Below are 22,736 nucleotides of genomic sequence, written 5' to 3'. Positions count from 1 at the left end.
GACAGGACCCGGTTCTAAAGACAGGACCTGGTTCTACTGACAGGACCCGATTCTACAGACAGGACCCGGTTCTATAGTCAGGACCCGGTTCTACAGACAGGACCATTTTCTACAGACAGGACCTGGTTCTAAAGACAGGACCCGGTTCTACAGACAGGACCCGGTTCTACAGTCAGGACCCGGTTCTAAAGACAGGACCCGGTTCTACAGACAGGACCCGGTTCTACAGTCAGGACCTGGTTCTAAAGTCAGGGTCCAGTTCTACAGACAGGACCCGGTTCTACAGTCAGGACCCGGTTCTACAGTCAGGACCCGGTTCTACAGACAGGACCCGGTTCTACAGTCAGGACCTGGTTCTACAGTCAGGACCCGGTTCTACAGTCAGGACCCGGTTCTACAGTCAGGACCCGGTTCAACTGACAGGACCCGGTTCTAAAGACAGGACCCAGTTCTACTGACAGGACACGATTCAACAGACAGGACCCGGTTCTACAGACAGGACCTGGTTCTACAGACAGGACCCGGTTCTACAGACAGGACCTGGTTCTACAGACAGGACCCTGTTCTAATGTCAGGACCCGGTTCTACAGACAGGACCCGGTTCTAAAGACAGGACCCGGTTCTACTGACAGGACCCGATTCTACAGACAGGACCCGGTTCTATAGTCAGGACCCGGTTCTACAGTCAGGACACGGTTCTACAGACAGGATCTGGTTCTACAGACAGGACCCGGTTCTACAGTCAGGACCCGGTTCTACAGTCAGGACACGGTTCTACAGACAGGATCTGGTTCTACAGACAGGACCCGGTTCTACAGTCAGGACCCGGTTCTACAGACAGGACCTGGTTCTACAGACAGGACCCGGTTCAACTGACAGGACCCGGTTCTAAAGACAGGACCCGGTTCTACAACAGGACACGATTCAACAGACAGGACCCGGATCAACAGACAGGACCCGGTTCTAAAGACAGGACCCGGTTCTACAGACAGGACCCGGTTCTACAGACAGGACCCGGTTCTACAGACAGGACCCGGTTCGACTGGCAGGACACGGTTCAACAGACAGGACCTGGTTCTACAGACAGGACCCGGTTCTACAGACAGGACCCGGTTCTACAGACAGGACCTGGTTCTAAAGTCAGGGCCCAGTTCTACAGTCAGGACCCGGTTCTACAGTCAGGAAACGGTTCTACAGTCAGGACCAGGTTCTACAGTCAGGACCCGGTTGTACAGACAGGAAACGGTTCTACAGACAGGAAACGGTTCTACAGTCAGGACCCGGTACTACAGTCAGGACCCGGTTCTAAAGTCAGGGCCCGGTTCTACAGTCAGGACCCGGTTCTACAGTCAGGGCCCAGTTCTACAGACAGGACCCGGTTCTACAGACAGGACCCGGTTCTACAGACAGGACCCGGTTCTAAAGTCAGGGCCCGGTTCTACAGTCAGGACCCGGTTCTACAGTCAGGACCCGGTTCTAAAGTCAGGGCCCAGTTCTACAGACAGGACCCGGTTCTACAGTCAGGACAATTTTCTACAGACAGGACCTGGTTCTAAAGACAGGACCCGGTTCTACAGTCAGGACCCGGTTCTACAGTCAGGACCCGGTTCTACAGACAGGACCCGGTTCTACAGTCAGGGCCCGGTTCTAAAGTCAGGGCCCAGTTCTACAGACAGGACCCGGTTCTACAGTCAGGACCCGGTTCTACAGTCAGGACCCGGTTCTACAGACAGGACCCGGTTCTACAGTCAGGACCCGGTTCTACAGTCAGGACCCGGTTCAACTGACAGGACCCGGTTCTAAAGACATGACCCGGTTCTACTGACAGGACACGATTCAACAGACAGGACCCGGATCTAAGGACAGGACCCGGTTCTAAAGACAGGACCCGGTTCTACAGACAGGACCCGGTTCTACAGTCAGGACCCGGTTCTACTGACAGGACCCGGTTCTAAAGAAAGTACCCGGTTCGACTGACAGGACACGGTTCAACAGACAGGACCCGGTTCAACAGACAGGACCCGGTTCTACAGACAGGACCCGGTTCTACAGTCAGGACCTGGTTCTACAGTCAGGAACCGGTTCTACAGACAGGACCCGGTTCTACAGTCAGAAAACGGTTCGAAAGACAGGACCCGGTTCTACAGTCAGGACCCGGTTGTACAGACAGGAAACGGTTCTACAGACAGGAAACGGTTCTATAGACAGGACCGGGTTCGAAAGACAGGACCCGATTCTATGGCCAGGACCCGGTTCTACAGTCAGGACCTGGTTCTAAAGTCAGGGCCCAGTTCTACAGTCAGGACCCGGTTCTACAGACAGGACCCGGTTCTACAGTCAGGAAACGGTTCGAAAGACAGGACCCGGTTCTACAGTCAGGACCCGGTTCCACAGACAGGACCCGGTTCTACAGTCAGGAAACGGTTCTACAGACAGGACCCGGTTCAACTGACAGGACCCGGTTCTACTGACAGGACCCGGTTCTACAGTTAGGAAACGGTTCTACTGACAAGACCCGATTCTACAGACAGGACCCGGTTCTACTGACAGGACCCGATTCTACAGACAGGACCCGGTTCTACAGTCAGGAAACGGTTCTACAGTCAGGACCCGGTTTAACAGACAGGACCCGGTTCTACTGACAGGATCCGGTTCTACAGACAGGACCCGGTTCTACAGTCAGGAGCCGGTTCTACAGACAGGACCCGGTTCTACTGACAGGACCCGGTTCTACAGTCAGGACCCAGTTCTACAGACAGGACCCGGTTCTACAGTCAGGACCCGGTTCAACTGACAGGACCCGGTTCTAAAGAAAGGACCCGGTTCAACAGACAGGACCTGGTTCTACAGACAGGAAACGGTTCTACAGACAGGACCCGGTTCTACTGACAGGACCCGGTTCTACAGTCAGGAAACGGTTCCAAAGACAGGACCCGGTTCTACAGACAGGACCCGGTTCTACAGTCAGGTAACGGTTCTACAGACAGGACCCGGTTCTACTGACAGGACCCGGTTCTACTGACAGGACCCGGTTCTACAGTCAGGACCCGGTTCGAAAGACAGGACCATTTTCTACAGACAGGACCTGGTTCTAAAGACAGGACCCGGTTCTACAGTCAGGAAACGGTTCTACTGACAGGACCCGATTCTACAGACAGGACACGGTTCTATAGTCAGGACCCGGTTCTACAGTCAGGACACGGTTCTACAGACAGGATATGGTTCTACAGACAGGACCCGGTTCTACAGTCAGGACCCGGTTCTACAGACAGGACCAGGTTAAACAGACAGGACCCGGTTCTACTGACAGGACCCGGTTCTACAGTCAGGACCCGGTTCTACAGACAGGACCCGGTTCTACTGACAGGACCCGGTTCTACTGACAGGACCCGGTTCTACAGACAGGACCTGGTTCTACAGACAGGACCCTGTTCTAATGTCAGGACCCGGTTCTACAGACAGGACCCGGTTCTACAGACAGGACCCGGTTATACTGACAGGACCCGGTTCTACAGACAGGACCCGGTTCTACAGTCAGGACCCGGTTCTACAGTCAGGAAACGGTTCTACAGACAGGACCCGGGTCTACAGTCAGGACCCGGTTCTTCAGACAGGACCCGGTTCTACAGTCAGGACCCGGTTCAACTGACAGGACCCGGTTCTACTGACAGGACAAGGTTCAACAGATAGGACCCGGTTCTACAGACAGGACCCGGTTCTATGGACAGGACCCGGTTCTACAGTCAGGGCCCAGTTCTACAGACAGGACCCGGTTCTACAGACAGGACCCGGTTCTATAGTCTGGACCCGGTTCTACAGACAGGACCCGGTTCTACAGACAGGACCATTTTCTACAGACAGGACCTGGTTCTAAAGACAGGACCCGGTTCTACAGACAGGACCCGGTTCTACAGTCAGGACCTGGTTCTAAAGTCAGGGCCCAGTTCTACAGACAGGACCCGGTTCTACAGTCAGGACCCGGTTCTACAGTCAGGACCCGGTTCTACAGTCAGGACCCGGTTCTACAGACAGGACCCGGTTCTACAGTCAGGACCTGGTTCTAGAGTCAGGACCCGGTTCTACAGTCAGGACCCGGTTCAACTGACAGGACCCGGTTCTAAAGACAGGACCCAGTTCTACTGACAGGACACGATTCAACAGACAGGACCCGGTTCTACAGACAGGACCCGGTTCTACAGACAGGACCCGGTTCTACAGACAGGACCTGGTTCTACAGACAGGACCCTGTTCTAATGTCAGGACCCGGTTCTACAGACAGGACCCGGTTCTAAAGACAGGACCTGGTTCTACTGACAGGACCCGATTCTACAGACAGGACCCGGTTCTATAGTCAGGACCCGGTTCTACAGACAGGACCATTTTCTACAGACAGGACCTGGTTCTAAAGACAGGACCCGGTTCTACAGACAGGACCCGGTTCTACAGTCAGGACCCGGTTCTAAAGACAGGACCCGGTTCTACAGACAGGACCCGGTTCTACAGTCAGGACCTGGTTCTAAAGTCAGGGCCCAGTTCTACAGACAGGACCCGGTTCTACAGTCAGGACCCGGTTCTACAGTCAGGACCCGGTTCTACAGTCAGGACCCGGTTCTACAGACAGGACCCGGTTCTACAGTCAGGACCTGGTTCTACAGTCAGGACCCGGTTCTACAGTCAGGACCCGGTTCTACAGTCAGGACCCGGTTCAACTGACAGGACCCGGTTCTAAAGACAGGACCCAGTTCTACTGACAGGACACGATTCAACAGACAGGACCCGGTTCTACAGACAGGACCCGGTTCTACAGACAGGACCCGGTTCTACAGACAGGACCTGGTTCTACAGACAGGACCCTGTTCTAATGTCAGGACCCGGTTCTACAGACAGGACCCGGTTCTAAAGACAGGACCCGGTTCTACTGACAGGACCCGATTCTACAGACAGGACCCGGTTCTATAGTCAGGACCCGGTTCTACAGTCAGGACACGGTTCTACAGACAGGATCTGGTTCTACAGACAGGACCCGGTTCTACAGTCAGGACCCGGTTCTACAGTCAGGACACGGTTCTACAGACAGGATCTGGTTCTACAGACAGGACCCGGTTCTACAGTCAGGACCCGGTTCTACAGACAGGACCTGGTTCTACAGACAGGACCCTGTTCTAATGTCAGGACCCGGTTCTACAGACAGGACCCGGTTCTAAAGACAGGACCCGGTTCTACTGACAGGACCTGGTTCTACAGACAGGACCCTGTTCTAATGTCAGGACCCGGTTCTACAGACAGGACCCGGTTCTAAAGACAGGACCCGGTTCTACTGACAGGACCCAGTTCTACAGACAGGACCCGGTTATACAGTCAGGACCCGGTTCTACTGACAGGACCCGGTTCTACAGACAGGACCCGGTTCTACAGTCAGGACCCGGTTCTACAGTCAGGAAACGGTTCTACAGACAGGACCCGGTTCTACAGTCAGGACCCGGTTCTTCAGACAGGACCCGGTTCTACAGTCAGGACCCGGTTCTACTGACAGGACCCGGTTCTACTGACAGGACACGGTTCTACTGACAGGACAAGGTTCAACAGACAGGACCCGGTTCTACAGACAGGACCCGGTTCTACAGTCAGGGCCCAGTTCTACAGACAGGACCCGGTTCTACAGACAGGACCCGGTTCTATAGTCTGGACCCGGTTCTACAGACAGGACCCGGTTCTACAGACAGGACCATTTTCTACAGACAGGACCTGGTTCTAAAGACAGGACCCGGTTCTACAGACAGGACCCGGTTCTACAGTCAGGACCCGGTTCTAAAGACAGGACCCGGTTCTACAGACAGGACCCGGTTCTACAGTCAGGACCTGGTTCTAAAGTCAGGGCCCAGTTCTACAGACAGGACCCGGTTCTACAGTCAGGACCCGGTTCTACAGTCAGGACCCGGTTCTACAGTCAGGACCCGGTTCTACAGACAGGACCCGGTTCTACAGTCAGGACCTGGTTCTACAGTCAGGACCCGGTTCTACAGTCAGGACCCGGTTCAACTGACAGGACCCGGTTCTAAAGACAGGACCCAGTTCTACTGACAGGACACGATTCAACAGACAGGACCCGGTTCTACAGACAGGACCCGGTTCTACAGACAGGACCCGGTTCTACAGACAGGACCTGGTTCTACAGACAGGACCCTGTTCTAATGTCAGGACCCGGTTCTACAGACAGGACCCGGTTCTAAAGACAGGACCCGGTTCTACTGACAGGACCCGATTCTACAGACAGGACCCGGTTCTATAGTCAGGACCCGGTTCTACAGACAGGACCATTTTCTACAGACAGGACCTGGTTCTAAAGACAGGACCCGGTTCTACAGACAGGACCCGGTTCTACAGTCAGGACCCGGTTCTAAAGACAGGACCCGGTTCTACAGACAGGACCCGGTTCTACAGTCAGGACCCGGTTCTACAGTCAGGACCTGGTTCTAAAGTCAGGGCCCAGTTCTACAGACAGGACCCGGTTCTACAGTCAGGACCCGGTTCTACAGTCAGGACCCGGTTCTACAGACAGGACCCGGTTCTACAGACAGGACCCGGTTCTACAGTCAGGACCTGGTTCTACAGTCAGGACCCGGTTCTACAGTCAGGACCCGGTTCAACTGACAGGACCCGGTTCTAAAGACAGGACCCAGTTCTACTGACAGGACACGATTCAACAGACAGGACCCGGTTCTACAGACAGGACCCGGTTCTACAGACAGGACCCGGTTCTACAGACAGGACCCGGTTCTAAAGACAGGACCCGGTTCTACTGACAGGACCCGATTCTACAGACAGGACCCGGTTCTATAGTCAGGACCCGGTTCTACAGTCAGGACCCGGTTCTACAGACAGGATCTGGTTCTACAGACAGGACCCGGTTCTACAGTCAGGACACGGTTCTACAGTCAGGACACGGTTCTACAGACAGGATCTGGTTCTACAGACAGGACCCGGTTCTACAGTCAGGACCCGGTTCTACAGACAGGACCTGGTTCTACAGACAGGACCCTGTTCTAATGTCAGGACCAGGTTCTACAGACAGGACCCGGTTCTACAGACAGGACCCGGTTCTACAGACAGGACCCTGTTCTAATGTCAGGACCCGGTTCTACAGACAGGACCCGGTTCTACAGACAGGACCCGGTTCTACAGTCAGGACCCGGTTCTACAGTCAGGAAACGGTTCTACAGACAGGACCCGGTTCTACAGACAGGACCCGGTTCTTCAGACAGGACCCGGTTCTACAGTCAGGACCCGGTTCAACTGACAGGAACCGGTTCTACTGACAGGACACGGTTCTACTGACAGGACAAGGTTCAACAGACAGGACCCGGTTCTACAGACAGGACCCGGTTCTACAGACAGGACCCAGTTCTACAGACAGGACCCGGTTCTACAGTCTGGACCCGGTTCTACAGTCTGGACCCGGTTCTACAGTCAGGACCCGGTTCTACAGACAGGACCCGGTTCTACAGTCAGGACCCGGTTCAACTGACAGGACCCGGTTCTAAAAACAGGACCCGGTTCTACTGACAGGACACGATTCAACAGACAGGACCCGGTTCTACAGACAGGACCCGGTTCTACAGTCAGGACCCGGTTCAACTGACAGGACCCGGTTCTACAGTCAGGACCCGGTTCAACTGACAGGACCCGGTTCTAAAGAAAGGACCCGGTTCAACAGACAGGACCTGGTTCTACAGACAGGAAACGGTTCTACAGACAGGACCCGGTTCTACTGACAGGACCCGGTTCTACAGTCAGGAAACGGTTCCAAAGACAGGACCCGGTTCTACAGACAGGACCCGGTTCTACAGTCAGGTAACGGTTCTACAGACAGGACCCGGTTCTACTGACAGGACCCGGTTCTACTGACAGGACCCGGTTCTACAGTCAGGACCCGGTTCGAAAGACAGGACCATTTTCTACAGACAGGACCTGGTTCTAAAGACAGGACCCGGTTCTACAGTCAGGAAACGGTTCTACTGACAGGACCCGATTCTACAGACAGGACACGGTTCTATAGTCAGGACCCGGTTCTACAGTCAGGACACGGTTCTACAGACAGGATATGGTTCTACAGACAGGACCCGGTTCTACAGTCAGGACCCGGTTCTATAGACAGGACCCGGTTTAACAGACAGGACCCGGTTCTACTGACAGGACCCGGTTCTACAGTCAGGACCCGGTTCTACAGACAGGACCCGGTTCTACTGACAGGACCCGGTTCTACTGACAGGACCCGGTTCTACAGACAGGACCTGGTTCTACAGACAGGACCCTGTTCTAATGTCAGGACCCGGTTCTACAGACAGGACCCGGTTCTAAAGACAGGACCCGGTTCTACTGACAGGACCCGGTTCTACAGACAGGACCCGGTTCTACAGTCAGGACCCGGTTCTACAGTCAGGAAACGGTTCTACAGACAGGACCCGGTTCTACAGTCAGGACCCGGTTCTTCAGACAGGACCCGGTTCTACAGTCAGGACCCGGTTCAACTGACAGGACCCGGTTCTACTGACAGGACACGGTTCTACTGACAGGACAAGGTTCAACAGACAGGACCCGGTTCTACAGACAGGACCCGGTTCTACAGACAGGACCCGGTTCTACAGTCAGGGCCCGGTTCTACAGACAGGACCCGGTTCTACAGACAGGACCCGGTTCTATAGTCTGGACCCGGTTCTACAGACAGGACCCGGTTCTACAGACAGGACCATTTTCTACAGACAGGACCTGGTTCTAAAGACAGGACCCGGTTCTACAGACAGGACCCGGTTCTACAGTCAGGACCCGGTTCTAAAGACAGGACCCGGTTCTACAGACAGGACCCGGGTCTACAGTCAGGACCTGGTTCTAAAGTCAGGGCCCAGTTCTACAGACAGGACCCGGTTCTACAGTCAGGACCCGGTTCTACAGTCAGGACCCGGTTCTACAGTCAGGACCTGGTTCTACAGTCAGGACCCGGTTCTACAGTCAGGACCCGGTTCAACTGACAGGACCCGGTTCTAAAGACAGGACCCAGTTCTACTGACAGGACACGATTCAACAGACAGGACCCGGTTCTACAGACAGGACCCGGTTCTACAGACAGGACCCGGTTCTACAGACAGGACCTGGTTCTACAGACAGGACCCTGTTCTAATGTCAGGACCCGGTTCTACAGACAGGACCCGGTTCTAAAGACAGGACCCGGTTCTACTGACAGGACCCGATTCTACAGACAGGACCCGGTTCTATAGTCAGGACCCGGTTCTACAGACAGGACCATTTTCTACAGACAGGACCTGGTTCTAAAGACAGGACCCGGTTCTACAGACAGGACCCGGTTCTACAGTCAGGACCCGGTTCTAAAGACAGGACCCGGTTCTACAGACAGGACCCGGTTCTACAGTCAGGACCTGGTTCTAAAGTCAGGGCCCAGTTCTACAGACAGGACCCGGTTCTACAGTCAGGACCCGGTTCTACAGTCAGGAACCGGTTCTACAGTCAGGACCCGGTTCTACAGACAGGACCCGGTTCTACAGTCAGGACCTGGTTCTACAGTCAGGACCCGGTTCTACAGTCAGGACCCGGTTCAACTGACAGGACCCGGTTCTAAAGACAGGACCCAGTTCTACTGACAGGACACGATTCAACAGACAGGACCCGGTTCTACAGACAGGACCCGGTTCTACAGACAGGACCTGGTTCTACAGACAGGACCCTGTTCTAATGTCAGGACCCGGTTCTACAGACAGGACCCGGTTCTAAAGACAGGACCCGGTTCTACTGACAGGACCCGATTCTACAGACAGGACCCGGTTCTATAGTCAGGACCCGGTTCTACAGTCAGGACACGGTTCTACAGACAGGATCTGGTTCTACAGACAGGACCCGGTTCTACAGTCAGGACCCGGTTCTACAGTCAGGACACGGTTCTACAGACAGGATCTGGTTCTACAGACAGGACCCGGTTCTACAGTCAGGACCCGGTTCTACAGACAGGACCTGGTTCTACAGACAGGACCCTGTTCTAATGTCAGGACCAGGTTCTACAGACAGGACCCGGTTCTAAAGACAGGACCCGGTTCTACTGACAGGACCTGGTTCTACAGACAGGACCCTGTTCTAATGTCAGGACCCGGTTCTACAGACAGGACCCGGTTCTAAAGACAGGACCCGGTTCTACTGACAGGACCCAGTTCTACAGACAGGACCCGGTTATACAGTCAGGACCCGGTTCTACTGACAGGACCCGGTTCTACAGACAGGACCCGGTTCTACAGTCAGGACCCGGTTCTACAGTCAGGAAACGGTTCTACAGACAGGACCCGGTTCTACAGTCAGGACCCGGTTCTTCAGACAGGACCCGGTTCTACAGTCAGGACCCGGTTCAACTGACAGGACCCGGTTCTACTGACAGGACACGGTTCTACTGACAGGACAAGGTTCAACAGACAGGACCCGGTTCTACAGACAGGACCCGGTTCTACAGACAGGACCCGGTTCTACAGTCAGGGCCCAGTTCTACAGACAGGACCCGGTTCTACAGACAGGACCCGGTTCTATAGTCTGGACCCGGTTCTACAGACAGGACCCGGTTCTACAGACAGGACCATTTTCTACAGACAGGACCTGGTTCTAAAGACAGGACCCGGTTCTACAGACAGGACCCGGTTCTACAGTCAGGACCCGGTTCTAAAGACAGGACCCGGTTCTACAGACAGGACCCGGTTCTACAGTCAGGACCTGGTTCTAAAGTCAGGGCCCAGTTCTACAGACAGGACCCGGTTCTACAGTCAGGACCCGGTTCTAAAGACAGGACCCGGTTCTACAGACAGGACCCGGTTCTACAGTCAGGACCTGGTTCTAAAGTCAGGGCCCAGTTCTACAGACAGGACCCGGTTCTACAGTCAGGACCCGGTTCTACAGTCAGGACCCGGTTCTACAGTCAGGACCCGGTTCTACAGTCAGGACCCGGTTCAACTGACAGGACCCGGTTCTAAAGACAGGACCCAGTTCTACTGACAGGACACGATTCAACAGACAGGACCCGGTTCTACAGACAGGACCCGGTTCTACAGACAGGACCCGGTTATACAGTCAGGACCCGGTTCTACAGACAGGACCTGGTTCTACAGACAGGACCCGGTTATACAGTCAGGACCCGGTTCTAAAGACAGGAACCGGTTCTACAGACAGGACCCGGTTCTACAGACAGGACCCGGTTATGCAGTCAGGACCCGGTTCTACAGACAGGACCCGGTTCTACAGACAGGACCCGGTTATGCAGTCAGGACCCGGTTCAACAGACAGGACCTGGTTCTACAGACAGGACCCTGTTCTAATGTCAGGACCCGGTTCTACAGACAGGACCCGGTTCTAAAGACAGGACCCGGTTCTACTGACAGGACCCGATTCTACAGACAGGACCCGGTTCTATAGTCAGGACCCGGTTCTACAGACAGGACCATTTTCTTCAGACAGGACCTGGTTCTAAAGACAGGACCCGGTTCTACAGACAGGACCCGGTTCTACAGTCAGGACCCGGTTCTAAAGACAGGACCCGGTTCTACAGACAGGACCCGGTTCTACAGTCAGGACCTGGTTCTAAAGTCAGGGCCCAGTTCTACAGACAGGACCCGGTTCTACAGTCAGGACCCGGTTCTACAGTCAGGAACCGGTTCTACAGTCAGGACCCGGTTCTACAGACAGGACCCGGTTCTACAGTCAGGACCTGGTTCTACAGTCAGGACCCGGTTCTACAGTCAGGACCCGGTTCAACTGACAGGACCCGGTTCTAAAGACAGGACCCAGTTCTACTGACAGGACACGATTCAACAGACAGGACCCGGTTCTACAGACAGGACCCGGTTCTACAGACAGGACCCGGTTCTACAGACAGGACCTGGTTCTACAGACAGGACCCTGTTCTAATGTCAGGACCCGGTTCTACAGACAGGACCCGGTTCTAAAGACAGGACCCGGTTCTACTGACAGGACCCGATTCTACAGACAGGACCCGGTTCTATAGTCAGGACCCGGTTCTACAGTCAGGACACGGTTCTACAGACAGGATCTGGTTCTACAGACAGGACCCGGTTCTACAGTCAGGACCCGGTTCTACAGTCAGGACACGGTTCTACAGACAGGATCTGGTTCTACAGACAGGACCCGGTTCTACAGTCAGGACCCGGTTCTACAGACAGGACCTGGTTCTACAGACAGGACCCTGTTCTAATGTCAGGACCAGGTTCTACAGACAGGACCCGGTTCTAAAGACAGGACCCGGTTCTACTGACAGGACCTGGTTCTACAGACAGGACCCTGTTCTAATGTCAGGACCCGGTTCTACAGACAGGACCCGGTTCTAAAGACAGGACCCGGTTCTACTGACAGGACCCAGTTCTACAGACAGGACCCGGTTATACAGTCAGGACCCGGTTCTACTGACAGGACCCGGTTCTACAGACAGGACCCGGTTCTACAGTCAGGACCCGGTTCTACAGTCAGGAAACGGTTCTACAGACAGGACCCGGTTCTACAGTCAGGACCCGGTTCTTCAGACAGGACCCGGTTCTACAGTCAGGACCCGGTTCAACTGACAGGACCCGGTTCTACTGACAGGACACGGTTCTACTGACAGGACCCGGTTCTACAGACAGGACCCGGTTCTACAGACAGGACCCGGTTCTACAGTCAGGGCCCAGTTCTACAGACAGGACCCGGTTCTACAGACAGGACCCGGTTCTACAGTCTGGACCCGGTTCTACAGACAGGACCCGGTTCTACAGACAGGACCATTTTCTACAGACAGGACCTGGTTCTAAAGACAGGACCCGGTTCTACAGACAGGACCCGGTTCTACAGTCAGGACCCGGTTCTAAAGACAGGACCCGGTTCTACAGACAGGACCCGGTTCTACAGTCAGGACCTGGTTCTAAAGTCAGGGCCCAGTTCTACAGACAGGACCCGGTTCTACAGTCAGGACCCGGTTCTAAAGACAGGACCCGGTTCTACAGACAGGACCCGGTTCTACAGTCAGGACCTGGTTCTAAAGTCAGGGCCCAGTTCTACAGACAGGACCCGGTTCTACAGTCAGGACCCGGTTCTACAGTCAGGACCCGGTTCTACAGACAGGACCCGGTTCTACAGTCAGGACCTGGTTCTACAGTCAGGACCCGGTTCTACAGTCAGGACCCGGTTCAACTGACAGGACCCGGTTCTAAAGACAGGACCCAGTTCTACTGACAGGACACGATTCAACAGACAGGACCCGGTTCTACAGACAGGACCCGGTTCTACAGACAGGACCCGGTTCTACAGACAGGACCTGGTTCTACAGACAGGACCCTGTTCTAATGTCAGGACCCGGTTCTACAGACAGGACCCGGTTCTAAAGACAGGACCCGGTTCTACTGACAGGACCCGATTCTACAGACAGGACCCGGTTCTATAGTCAGGACCCGGTTCTACAGACAGGACCATTTTCTACAGACAGGACCTGGTTCTAAAGACAGGACCCGGTTCTACAGACAGGACCCGGTTCTACAGTCAGGACCCGGTTCTAAAGACAGGACCCGGTTCTACAGACAGGACCCGGTTCTACAGTCAGGACCTGGTTCTAAAGTCAGGGCCCAGTTCTACAGACAGGACCCGGTTCTACAGTCAGGACCCGGTTCTACAGTCAGGACCCGGTTCTACAGTCAGGACCCGGTTCTACAGACAGGACCCGGTTCTACAGTCAGGACCTGGTTCTACAGTCAGGACCCGGTTCTACAGTCAGGACCCGGTTCAACTGACAGGACCCGGTTCTAAAGACAGGACCCAGTTCTACTGACAGGACACGATTCAACAGACAGGACCCGGTTCTACAGACAGGACCCGGTTCTACAGACAGGACCCGGTTCTACAGACAGGACCTGGTTCTACAGACAGGACCCTGTTCTAATGTCAGGACCCGGTTCTACAGACAGGACCCGGTTCTAAAGACAGGACCCGGTTCTACTGACAGGACCCGATTCTACAGACAGGACCCGGTTCTATAGTCAGGACCCGGTTCTACAGTCAGGACACGGTTCTACAGACAGGATCTGGTTCTACAGACAGGACCCGGTTCTACAGTCAGGACCCGGTTCTACAGTCAGGACACGGTTCTACAGACAGGATCTGGTTCTACAGACAGGACCCGGTTCTACAGTCAGGACCCGGTTCTACAGACAGGACCTGGTTCTACAGACAGGACCCTGTTCTAATGTCAGGACCAGGTTCTACAGACAGGACCCGGTTCTAAAGACAGGACCCGGTTCTACTGACAGGACCTGGTTCTACAGACAGGACCCTGTTCTAATGTCAGGACCCGGTTCTACAGACAGGACCCGGTTCTAAAGACAGGACCCGGTTCTACTGACAGGACCCAGTTCTACAGACAGGACCCGGTTATACAGTCAGGACCCGGTTCTACTGACAGGACCCGGTTCTACAGACAGGACCCGGTTCTACAGACAAGACCCGGTTATACAGTCAGGATCCGGTTCTAAAGACAGGACCCGGTTCTAAAGACAGGACCCGGTTCTACTGACAGGACCTGGTTCTACAGACAGGACCCGGTTCTACAGTCAGGACCCGGTTCTAAAGACAGGACCCGGTTCTACTGACAGGACCCGGTTCTACAGACAGGACCCGGTTATACAGTCAGGACCCGGTTCTACAGACAGGACCCGGTTCTACAGACAGGACCCGGTTATACAATCAGGACCCGGTTCTACAGACAGGACCCGGTTCTACAGACAGGACCCGGTTATACAGTCAGGACCCGGTTCTACAGACAGGACCTGGTTCTACAGACAGGACCCGGTTATACAGTCAGGACCCGGTTCTAAAGACAGGAACCGGTTCTACAGACAGGACCCGGTTCTACAGACAGGACCCGGTTATGCAGTCAGGACCCGGTTCTACAGACAGGACCCGGTTATACAATCAGGACCCGGTTCTAGACAGGACCCGGTTATACAGTCAGGACCCGGTTCTACAGACAGGACCCAGTTCTACAGACAGGACCCGGTTATACAATCAGGACCCGGTTCTACAGACAGGACCCGGTTATACAGTCAGGACCCGGTTCTACAGACAGGACCCGGTTATTCAATCAGGACCCGGTTCTACAGACAGGACCCGGTTATACAATCAGGACCCGGTTCTACAGACAGGACCCGGTTCTACAGTCAGGACCCGGTTCTACAGACAGGACCCGGTTATACAATCAGGACCCGGTTCTACAGACAGGACCCGGTTCTACAGACAGGACCCGGTTATACAATCAGGACCCGGTTCTACAGTCAGGACCCGGTTATACAGTCAGGACCCGGTTCTACAGACAGGACCCGGTTATACAATCAGGACCCGGTTCTACAGACAGGACCCGGTTATACAATCAGGACCCGGTTCTACAGACAGGACCCGGTTATACAGTCAGGACCCGGTTCTACAGACAGGACCCGGTTATACAGTCAGGACCCGGTTCTACAGACAGGACCCGGTTATACAGTCAGGACCCGGTTCTACAGACAGGACCCGGTTATACAATCAGGACCCGGTTCTACAGACAGGACCCGGTTCTACAGACAGGACCCGGTTATACAATCAGGACCCGGTACTACAGACAGGACCCTGTTCTACTGTGAGGTTCTCCAGACTGCATTGTAAGTGTAATCAGATTACCCAGGTGGTAACGGCTGCTGAGGTGTTTCCCTGCCTGAAGCTCCAGATGGATGTGAAACTGCCTGAGGAGTCTAAGCAGGTTCGGTAGATAAACCCAGATACTTCAACACGGTTTTCAGCAGGTCAACCTGAAAGTCTTGGAGGTCCAGAATGAGGATGAGCCATCCCCAGAAACCAAAAACACAAGTCCAGAAGCTTCTCTGCAGCATTTCGGCTTCTCACAGACTTCCAGGGTGCAATGACAACTTTTCACAAGGATATATGCGAACTCTTCATGTCTATTTGCTGTTTCATTTCAATCTTACCTCATCTCATAGAACTTGTCAAAAGTCAGGAAGTTAATAGAGAGAACTGTGGGTATCTGTGATGGCCCTCCGGTCAGCTGGAGCTCCTCCTGGTAAGATGAAGGGTGATGAACACATTACTGAGTCTAGAGAAAACCTGCCTGCTATGTAGACACTTCTAGCCACAGCAGCTGCTCCTATTGGCTGGAATTACTCCTGTCTGACGGCAGCTCAGTTACCTCCTGAGTCTGTGGAGTTTTGGTTGGTCTGAGTTCCTCTTCACGTCCATCCTGGTCATCTTGCTGCACCTTGTTCAGACCATCAAACCCACTGAGGTCAAACTTCCCATGAAGCTGCTTCATAGCAACACCAACAAACGAGAAGAAACCAACCACAACTCCGTCCACCTGCAGGGCAAGCAGTCCTACAAATGAGTGAAGTTGTCCTAGGAACAAGTAAAATAGTCTTACGAATGAGTAAATGAAATGAAAAATACTTTATTAATCCTAAAAACTAATTTAGTAAAGTCATCTTTCGGAGTAAAGTAACCCCATAGTTGGAGGGAAGGGGTGTGTTAGCATTGTTGATATGCTAAATATTAGCATTACTGCTATCCAATGTTAGCATTGTTGATATGCTAAATATTAGCATTACTGCTATCCAATGTTAGCATTGTTGATATGCTGCAGATTAGCATAACTGCTATCCAACGTTAGCATTTTTTAAATGCTGCATATTGACACTACTGCTATCCAGTGTTAGCATTGTTGATATGCTGGATATTAGCATTACTGCTATCCAATGTTCACATTCTTGATATGCTGCATGTTAGCACTGCTACTATCAACGATACTGGCATTGCTGCTATGCAATATTTTAGCATTGCTGCTTTGAAACATGTTAGCATTGCTGCTGTAAAACATGTTAGCATCTTCTGGACTGCAGTATGTCATGCTGTTGAGTTATATTTCTTGGGTGGTGATGATGAAGGTGTTTATTCAGACGTCAGACTGAAAGTGCAGAAACTAACCTAGACCACACCACATTCTACACCCATTTGGTCTCATTTTCTAAAGCACTGCAGAGCTTTTTCCTCCATCATAACATGACACATCTGAGATGGAGAAAATCCTCCTGTTGGATTTAACACACATGATGTTTACGGTAGATGTGTGATGGAGCAACCAGCTCCTCTGGGACGGCGTCTGACTGCAGAACATAATCAGACAAACAGCCCAACTTGCTTCAGATGTCTGGACATGACGTGCAGTGAGAGCATGTCTTGGCCACATATCAGCTCGGATCTGCCATATGCTGCCATGAACACGTGTGGGGGTGGGGGGCTCCTGAGAAAACTAACCCCAGCCCCCAGTGGGGTTCTTGGAAATCAGTCCAAGGATCATCAGCAAGCTGCTGTGAGCTTTTGTTCCTCCAGCCCCCTAACATACATGACGGCGTCTGTGTGCAGCCATATTCAGTGCTTTAAATGGGCCGGCACGCAGTACCGGCACTTTTAAATTTTATCCCTTTGTGCGTAGCGATACTACTTTTTACAGTGTAGTGCGTACGGGTACTACTTTTTACAGTGTAGTGCGTACGGGTACTACTTTTTACAGTGTAGTGCGTACCGGTACTACTTTTTACAGCGTAGTGCGTACCGGTACTGATTATTACAACACAGTGTGTACCGGTACTACATTTTACAGCGTAGTGCGTACCGATACTGCTTTTTACAGTGTAGTGCCTCCGGGTACTACTTTTTCCAGCGTAGTGCGTACCAGGGCTACATTTTCCAGCGTAGTGCGTACCAGGGCTACATTTTCCAGCGTAGTGCGTACCAGGACTACATTTTACAGCGTAGTGCGTACGGGTACTACTTTTTACAGCGTACTGCGTACCGGTACTGCTTTTTACAGTGCAGTGCGTACCGGTACTGCTTTTTACAGTGCAGTGCGTACCGGTACTACTTTTTACAGTGTAATGCGTACCAGGGCTACATTTTACAGTGTAGTGCCTCCGGGTACTACTTTTTACAGTGTAGTGCGTACCGGTACTGCTTTTTACAGTGCAGTGCGTACCGGTACTGCTTTTTACAGTGCAGTGCGTACCGGTACTGCTTTTTACAGTGCAGTGCGTACCGGTACTGCTTTTTACAGTGCAGTGCGTACCGGTACTACTTTTTACAGTGCAGTGCGTACCGGTACTGCTTTTTACAGTGCAGTGCGTACCGGTACTGCTTTTTACAGTGCAGTGCGTACCGGTACTGCTTTTTACAGTGCAGTGCGTACCGGTACTGCTTTTTACAGTGCAGTGCGTACCGGTACTACTTTTAACAGCGTAGTGTGTACCGGTACTACTTTTTACAGTGTACTGCGTACCGGTACTACTTTTTACTGCGGCATGCACACCAGGACTATTATTTTTACAGCGTATAGTGCAGACCGAGACTTTTACCGACTTTCTTCAGCAAACAGTATACCCGCCTATGACTTCATCACAAAATTTTAAAAGTTGCCTCAACAGAAGACCGGTTTACACACACAACGCTCGCTGTAGCGTCACACCGCATGCCACATTGTTCACATGCTTTGGATGAGAGGAACAACAGTACTACAGTCATTTACTACAGTAGTACTACTAACAGTCATTTACTACAGTAGTACCAGTAACAGTCATGTACTACAGTAGTACCAATAACAGACATGTACTACAGTAGTACTACTTAACAGTCATGTACTACAGTAGTACTACTAACAGACATGTAATACAGTAGTAATATTTACAGTCATTTACTACAGTAGTACTACTTACACACATGTAATACAGTAGAAATATTTACAGTCATTTACTAAGGTAGTACTACTAACAGACATGTACTACAGTAGTACTATTTACAGTCATTTACTAAGGTAGTACTGCTGAAAGACATGTACTACAGTAGTACCAATAACAGACATGTATTTCAGTAGTACTACTTAACAGTCATGTACTACAGTAGTACTACTAACAGTCATGTACTACAGTAGTACTACTAACATTCATTTACTACAGTAGTACTAATAGTTATGTACTACAGCAGTAATATTTACAGTCATGTACTACAGTAGTACCAATAACAGACATGTATTACAGTAGTACTACTTAACAGTCATGTACTTCAGTAGTACCACTAAAAGACATGTACAACAGTAGTAATATTTACAGTCATTTACTACAGTAGTACTACTAACAGACATGTACTACAGTAGTAGTATTTACAATCATTGACTAAGGTAGTACTACTAACAGACATGTACTACATTAGTACTAATAGTTATGTACTACAGCAGTAATATTTACAGTCATGTACTACAGTAGTACCAATAACAGACATGTATTACAGTAGTACTACTTAACAGTCATGTACTTCAGTAGTACCACAAAAAGACATGTACTGCAGTAGTACGACTAACAGTCATTTACTACAGTAGTACTACTGAAAGTAATGTATTACAGTAGTACTACTTAACAGTCAAGTACTACAGTAGTACTACTAACAGACATGTACAACAGTAGTAATATTTACAGTCATTTACTACAGTAGTACTACTAACAGACATGTACTACAGTAGTAGTATTTACAATCATTGACTAAGGTAGTACTACTAACAGACATGAACTACAGTAGTACTATTTACAGTCATTTACTACAGTAGTATTACTAACAGACGTACTACAGGAGTACCAATAACAGACATGTATTACAGTAGTACTACTTAACAGTCATATACTACGGTAGTACTACTAACAGACATGTACTAGAGTAGTACGACTAACAGTCATGTATTACAGTAGTACTACTTAACAGTGATTTACTACAGTAGTATTACTTAACAGTAATGTATTACAGTGGTACTACCTAAGAGTCATGTACTACAGTAGTATCACTTAACAGACATCTATTGCAGTAGTACGACTAACAGTCATTTACTACAGTACTACGACTAAATGTAATGTATTACAGTAGTACTACTTAACAGTCAAGTACTAAAGTAGTACTACTGACAGACGTCATACAGTAGTAATATTTACAGTCATTTACTACAATAGTACTACTTACAGAAATGTACTACAGTAGTAATATTTACAGTCATTTACTAAGGTAGTACTACTAACAGACAAGTACTACAGTAGTACTATTTACAGTCATTTACTAAGGTAGTACTGCTAACAGACGTACAACAGTAGTACTATTTACAGTTATTTACTACAGTAGTACTACTTAACAGTGATGTACTACAGTAGTACTACTAACAGACATGTACTACAGTAGTACTACTTAACAGTCATGTACTACAGTAGTACTACTAACAGACATGTGCTACAGTAGTACTACTTAACAGTCATGTACTACAGTAGTACTACTTAACAGTCATGTACTACAGTAGTACTACTTAACAGTCATGTACTACAGTAGTACTACTAACAGACATGTACTACAGTAGTACTACTTAACAGTCGTGTACTAAAGTAGTACTACTAACTGATATGTATTACAGTAGTACTACTTAACAGTCATGTACTACAGTAGTACTACTAACAGACATGTACTACAGTAGTACTACTTAACAGTCATGTACTACAGTAGTACTATAAACAGACATTTACTACAGTAGTACTACTGTCATTTACTACAGTAGTACTACTGAAATTTACTACAGTAGTACTACTTAACAGTCATGTACTACAGTAGTACTACTTAACAGTCATGTACTACAGTAGTACTACTGTCATTTACTACAGTAGTACTACTAAGACATTTACTACAGTAGTACTACTTAACAGTCATGTACTGCAGTAGTACCAATAACAGTCATGTACTACAGTAGTACTACATAACAGTCATGTACTACAGTTTTACTACTTAACAGTAGTACGACAGTAGTACTACTTAACAGTCATGTACTACAGTAGTACTACTTAACAGTCATGTACTACAGTAGTACTACTAACAGACATGTACTACAGTAGTACTACTTAAGTCATGTGCTACAGTAGTACTACTTAACAGAAATGTGCTACAGTAGTACTACTAACAGACATGTATTACAGTAGTACTACTTAACAGTTGTACGACAGTAGTACTACTTGACAGTCATGTACTACAGTAGTACTACAAACAGACATTTACTACAGTAGTACTACTAACTGTCATTTACTACAGTAGTACTACTAACAGACATTTACTACAGTAGTACTACTTAACAGTCATGTACTACAGTAGTACTACTTAACAGTCATGTACTACAGTAGTACTACTTAACAGTCATGTACTACAGTAGTACTACTGTCATTTACTACAGTAGTACTACTAAGACATTTACTACAGTAGTACTACTTAACAGTCATGTACTGCAGTAGTACCAATAACAGTCATGTACTACAGTAGTACTACTTAACAGTCATGTACTACAGTAGTACTACTAACAGACATGTATTACAGTAGTACTACTTAACAGTTGTACGACAGTAGTACTACTTGACAGTCATGTACTACAGTAGTACTACAAACAGACATTTACTACAGTAGTACTACTAACTGTCATTTATTACAGTAGTACTACTAACAGACATTTACTACAGTAGTACTACTTAACAGTCATGTACTACAGTAGTACTACTTAACAGTCATGTACTACAGTAGTACTACTTAACAGTCATGTACTACAGTAGTACTACTGTCATTTACTACAGTAGTACTACTAAGACATTTACTACAGTAGTACTACTTAACAGTCATGTACTGCAGTAGTACCAATAACAGTCATGTACTACAGTAGTACTACTTAACAGTCATGTACTACAGTTTTACTACTTAACAGTAGTACGACAGTAGTACTACTTAACAGTCATGTACTACAGTAGTACTACTTAACAGTCATGTACTACAGTAGTACTACTAACAGACATGTACTACAGTAGTACTACTTAACAGTCATGTGCTACAGTAGTACTACTAACAGACAGTTACTACAGTAGTACTACTTAACAGTCATGTACTACAGTAGTACTACTAACAGACATGTATTACAGTAGTACTACTTAACAGTTGTACGACAGTAGTACTACTTGACAGTCATGTACTACAGTAGTACTACAAACAGACATTTACTACAGTAGTACTACTAACTGTCATTTACTACAGTAGTACTACTAACAGACATTTACTACAGTAGTACTACTTAACAGTCATGTACTACAGTAGTACTACTTAACAGTCATGTACTACAGTAGTACTACTTAACAGTCATTTACTACAGTAGTACTACTAACAGACATGTACTACAGTAGTACTATTTACAGTCATTTACTACAGTAGTACTACTTAACAGTGATGTACTACAGCAGTACTACAAACAGTCATTTACTACAGTAGTACTACCAACAGACATGTATTATAGTAGTACTACTTAACAGTAGTATGACAGTAGTACTACTTAACAGTCATGTATTACAGTAGTACTAAAAACAGACATTTACTACAGTAGTACTACTGTCATTTACTACAGTAGTACTACTAGCAGACATTTACTACAGTAGTACTACTTAACAGTCATGTACTACAGTAGTACTACTTAACAGTCATGTACTACAGTAGTACTACTAACAGACATGTACTACAGTAGTACTACCTAACAGTCATGTACTACAGTAGTACTACTTAACAGTTGTACGACAGTA

At 49.6% G+C, this 22,736-nt stretch overlaps 1 protein-coding gene across 1 annotated transcript in view; it reads right to left on the bottom strand.

The window, feature by feature from the left end:
• The window catches only part of cfap61 (cilia and flagella associated protein 61), a gene marked incomplete at both ends in the record, with an annotated part of 124,152 nt that extends 107,774 nt beyond the window's left edge, over window positions 1-16,378 (bottom strand). Inside the window, 2 exons of the mRNA XM_079255675.1 lie at window positions 16,038-16,126; window positions 16,256-16,378. Of these exons, the coding sequence (XP_079111801.1) occupies window positions 16,038-16,126; window positions 16,256-16,378 (212 nt within the window). The remainder of the gene's footprint in view (window positions 1-16,037; window positions 16,127-16,255) is intronic.
• Between the last annotated feature and the right edge of the window lie 6,358 nt (window positions 16,379-22,736).

Source organism: Telmatherina bonti (assembly GCF_933228915.1).
Source record: "Telmatherina bonti genome assembly, chromosome: 16".
Taxonomy (NCBI): Eukaryota; Metazoa; Chordata; class Actinopteri; order Atheriniformes; family Telmatherinidae; genus Telmatherina; species Telmatherina bonti.
The sequence above is the reverse complement of the archived record's forward strand: the minus strand, read 5'-3'. Positions and strand labels throughout refer to the sequence as shown.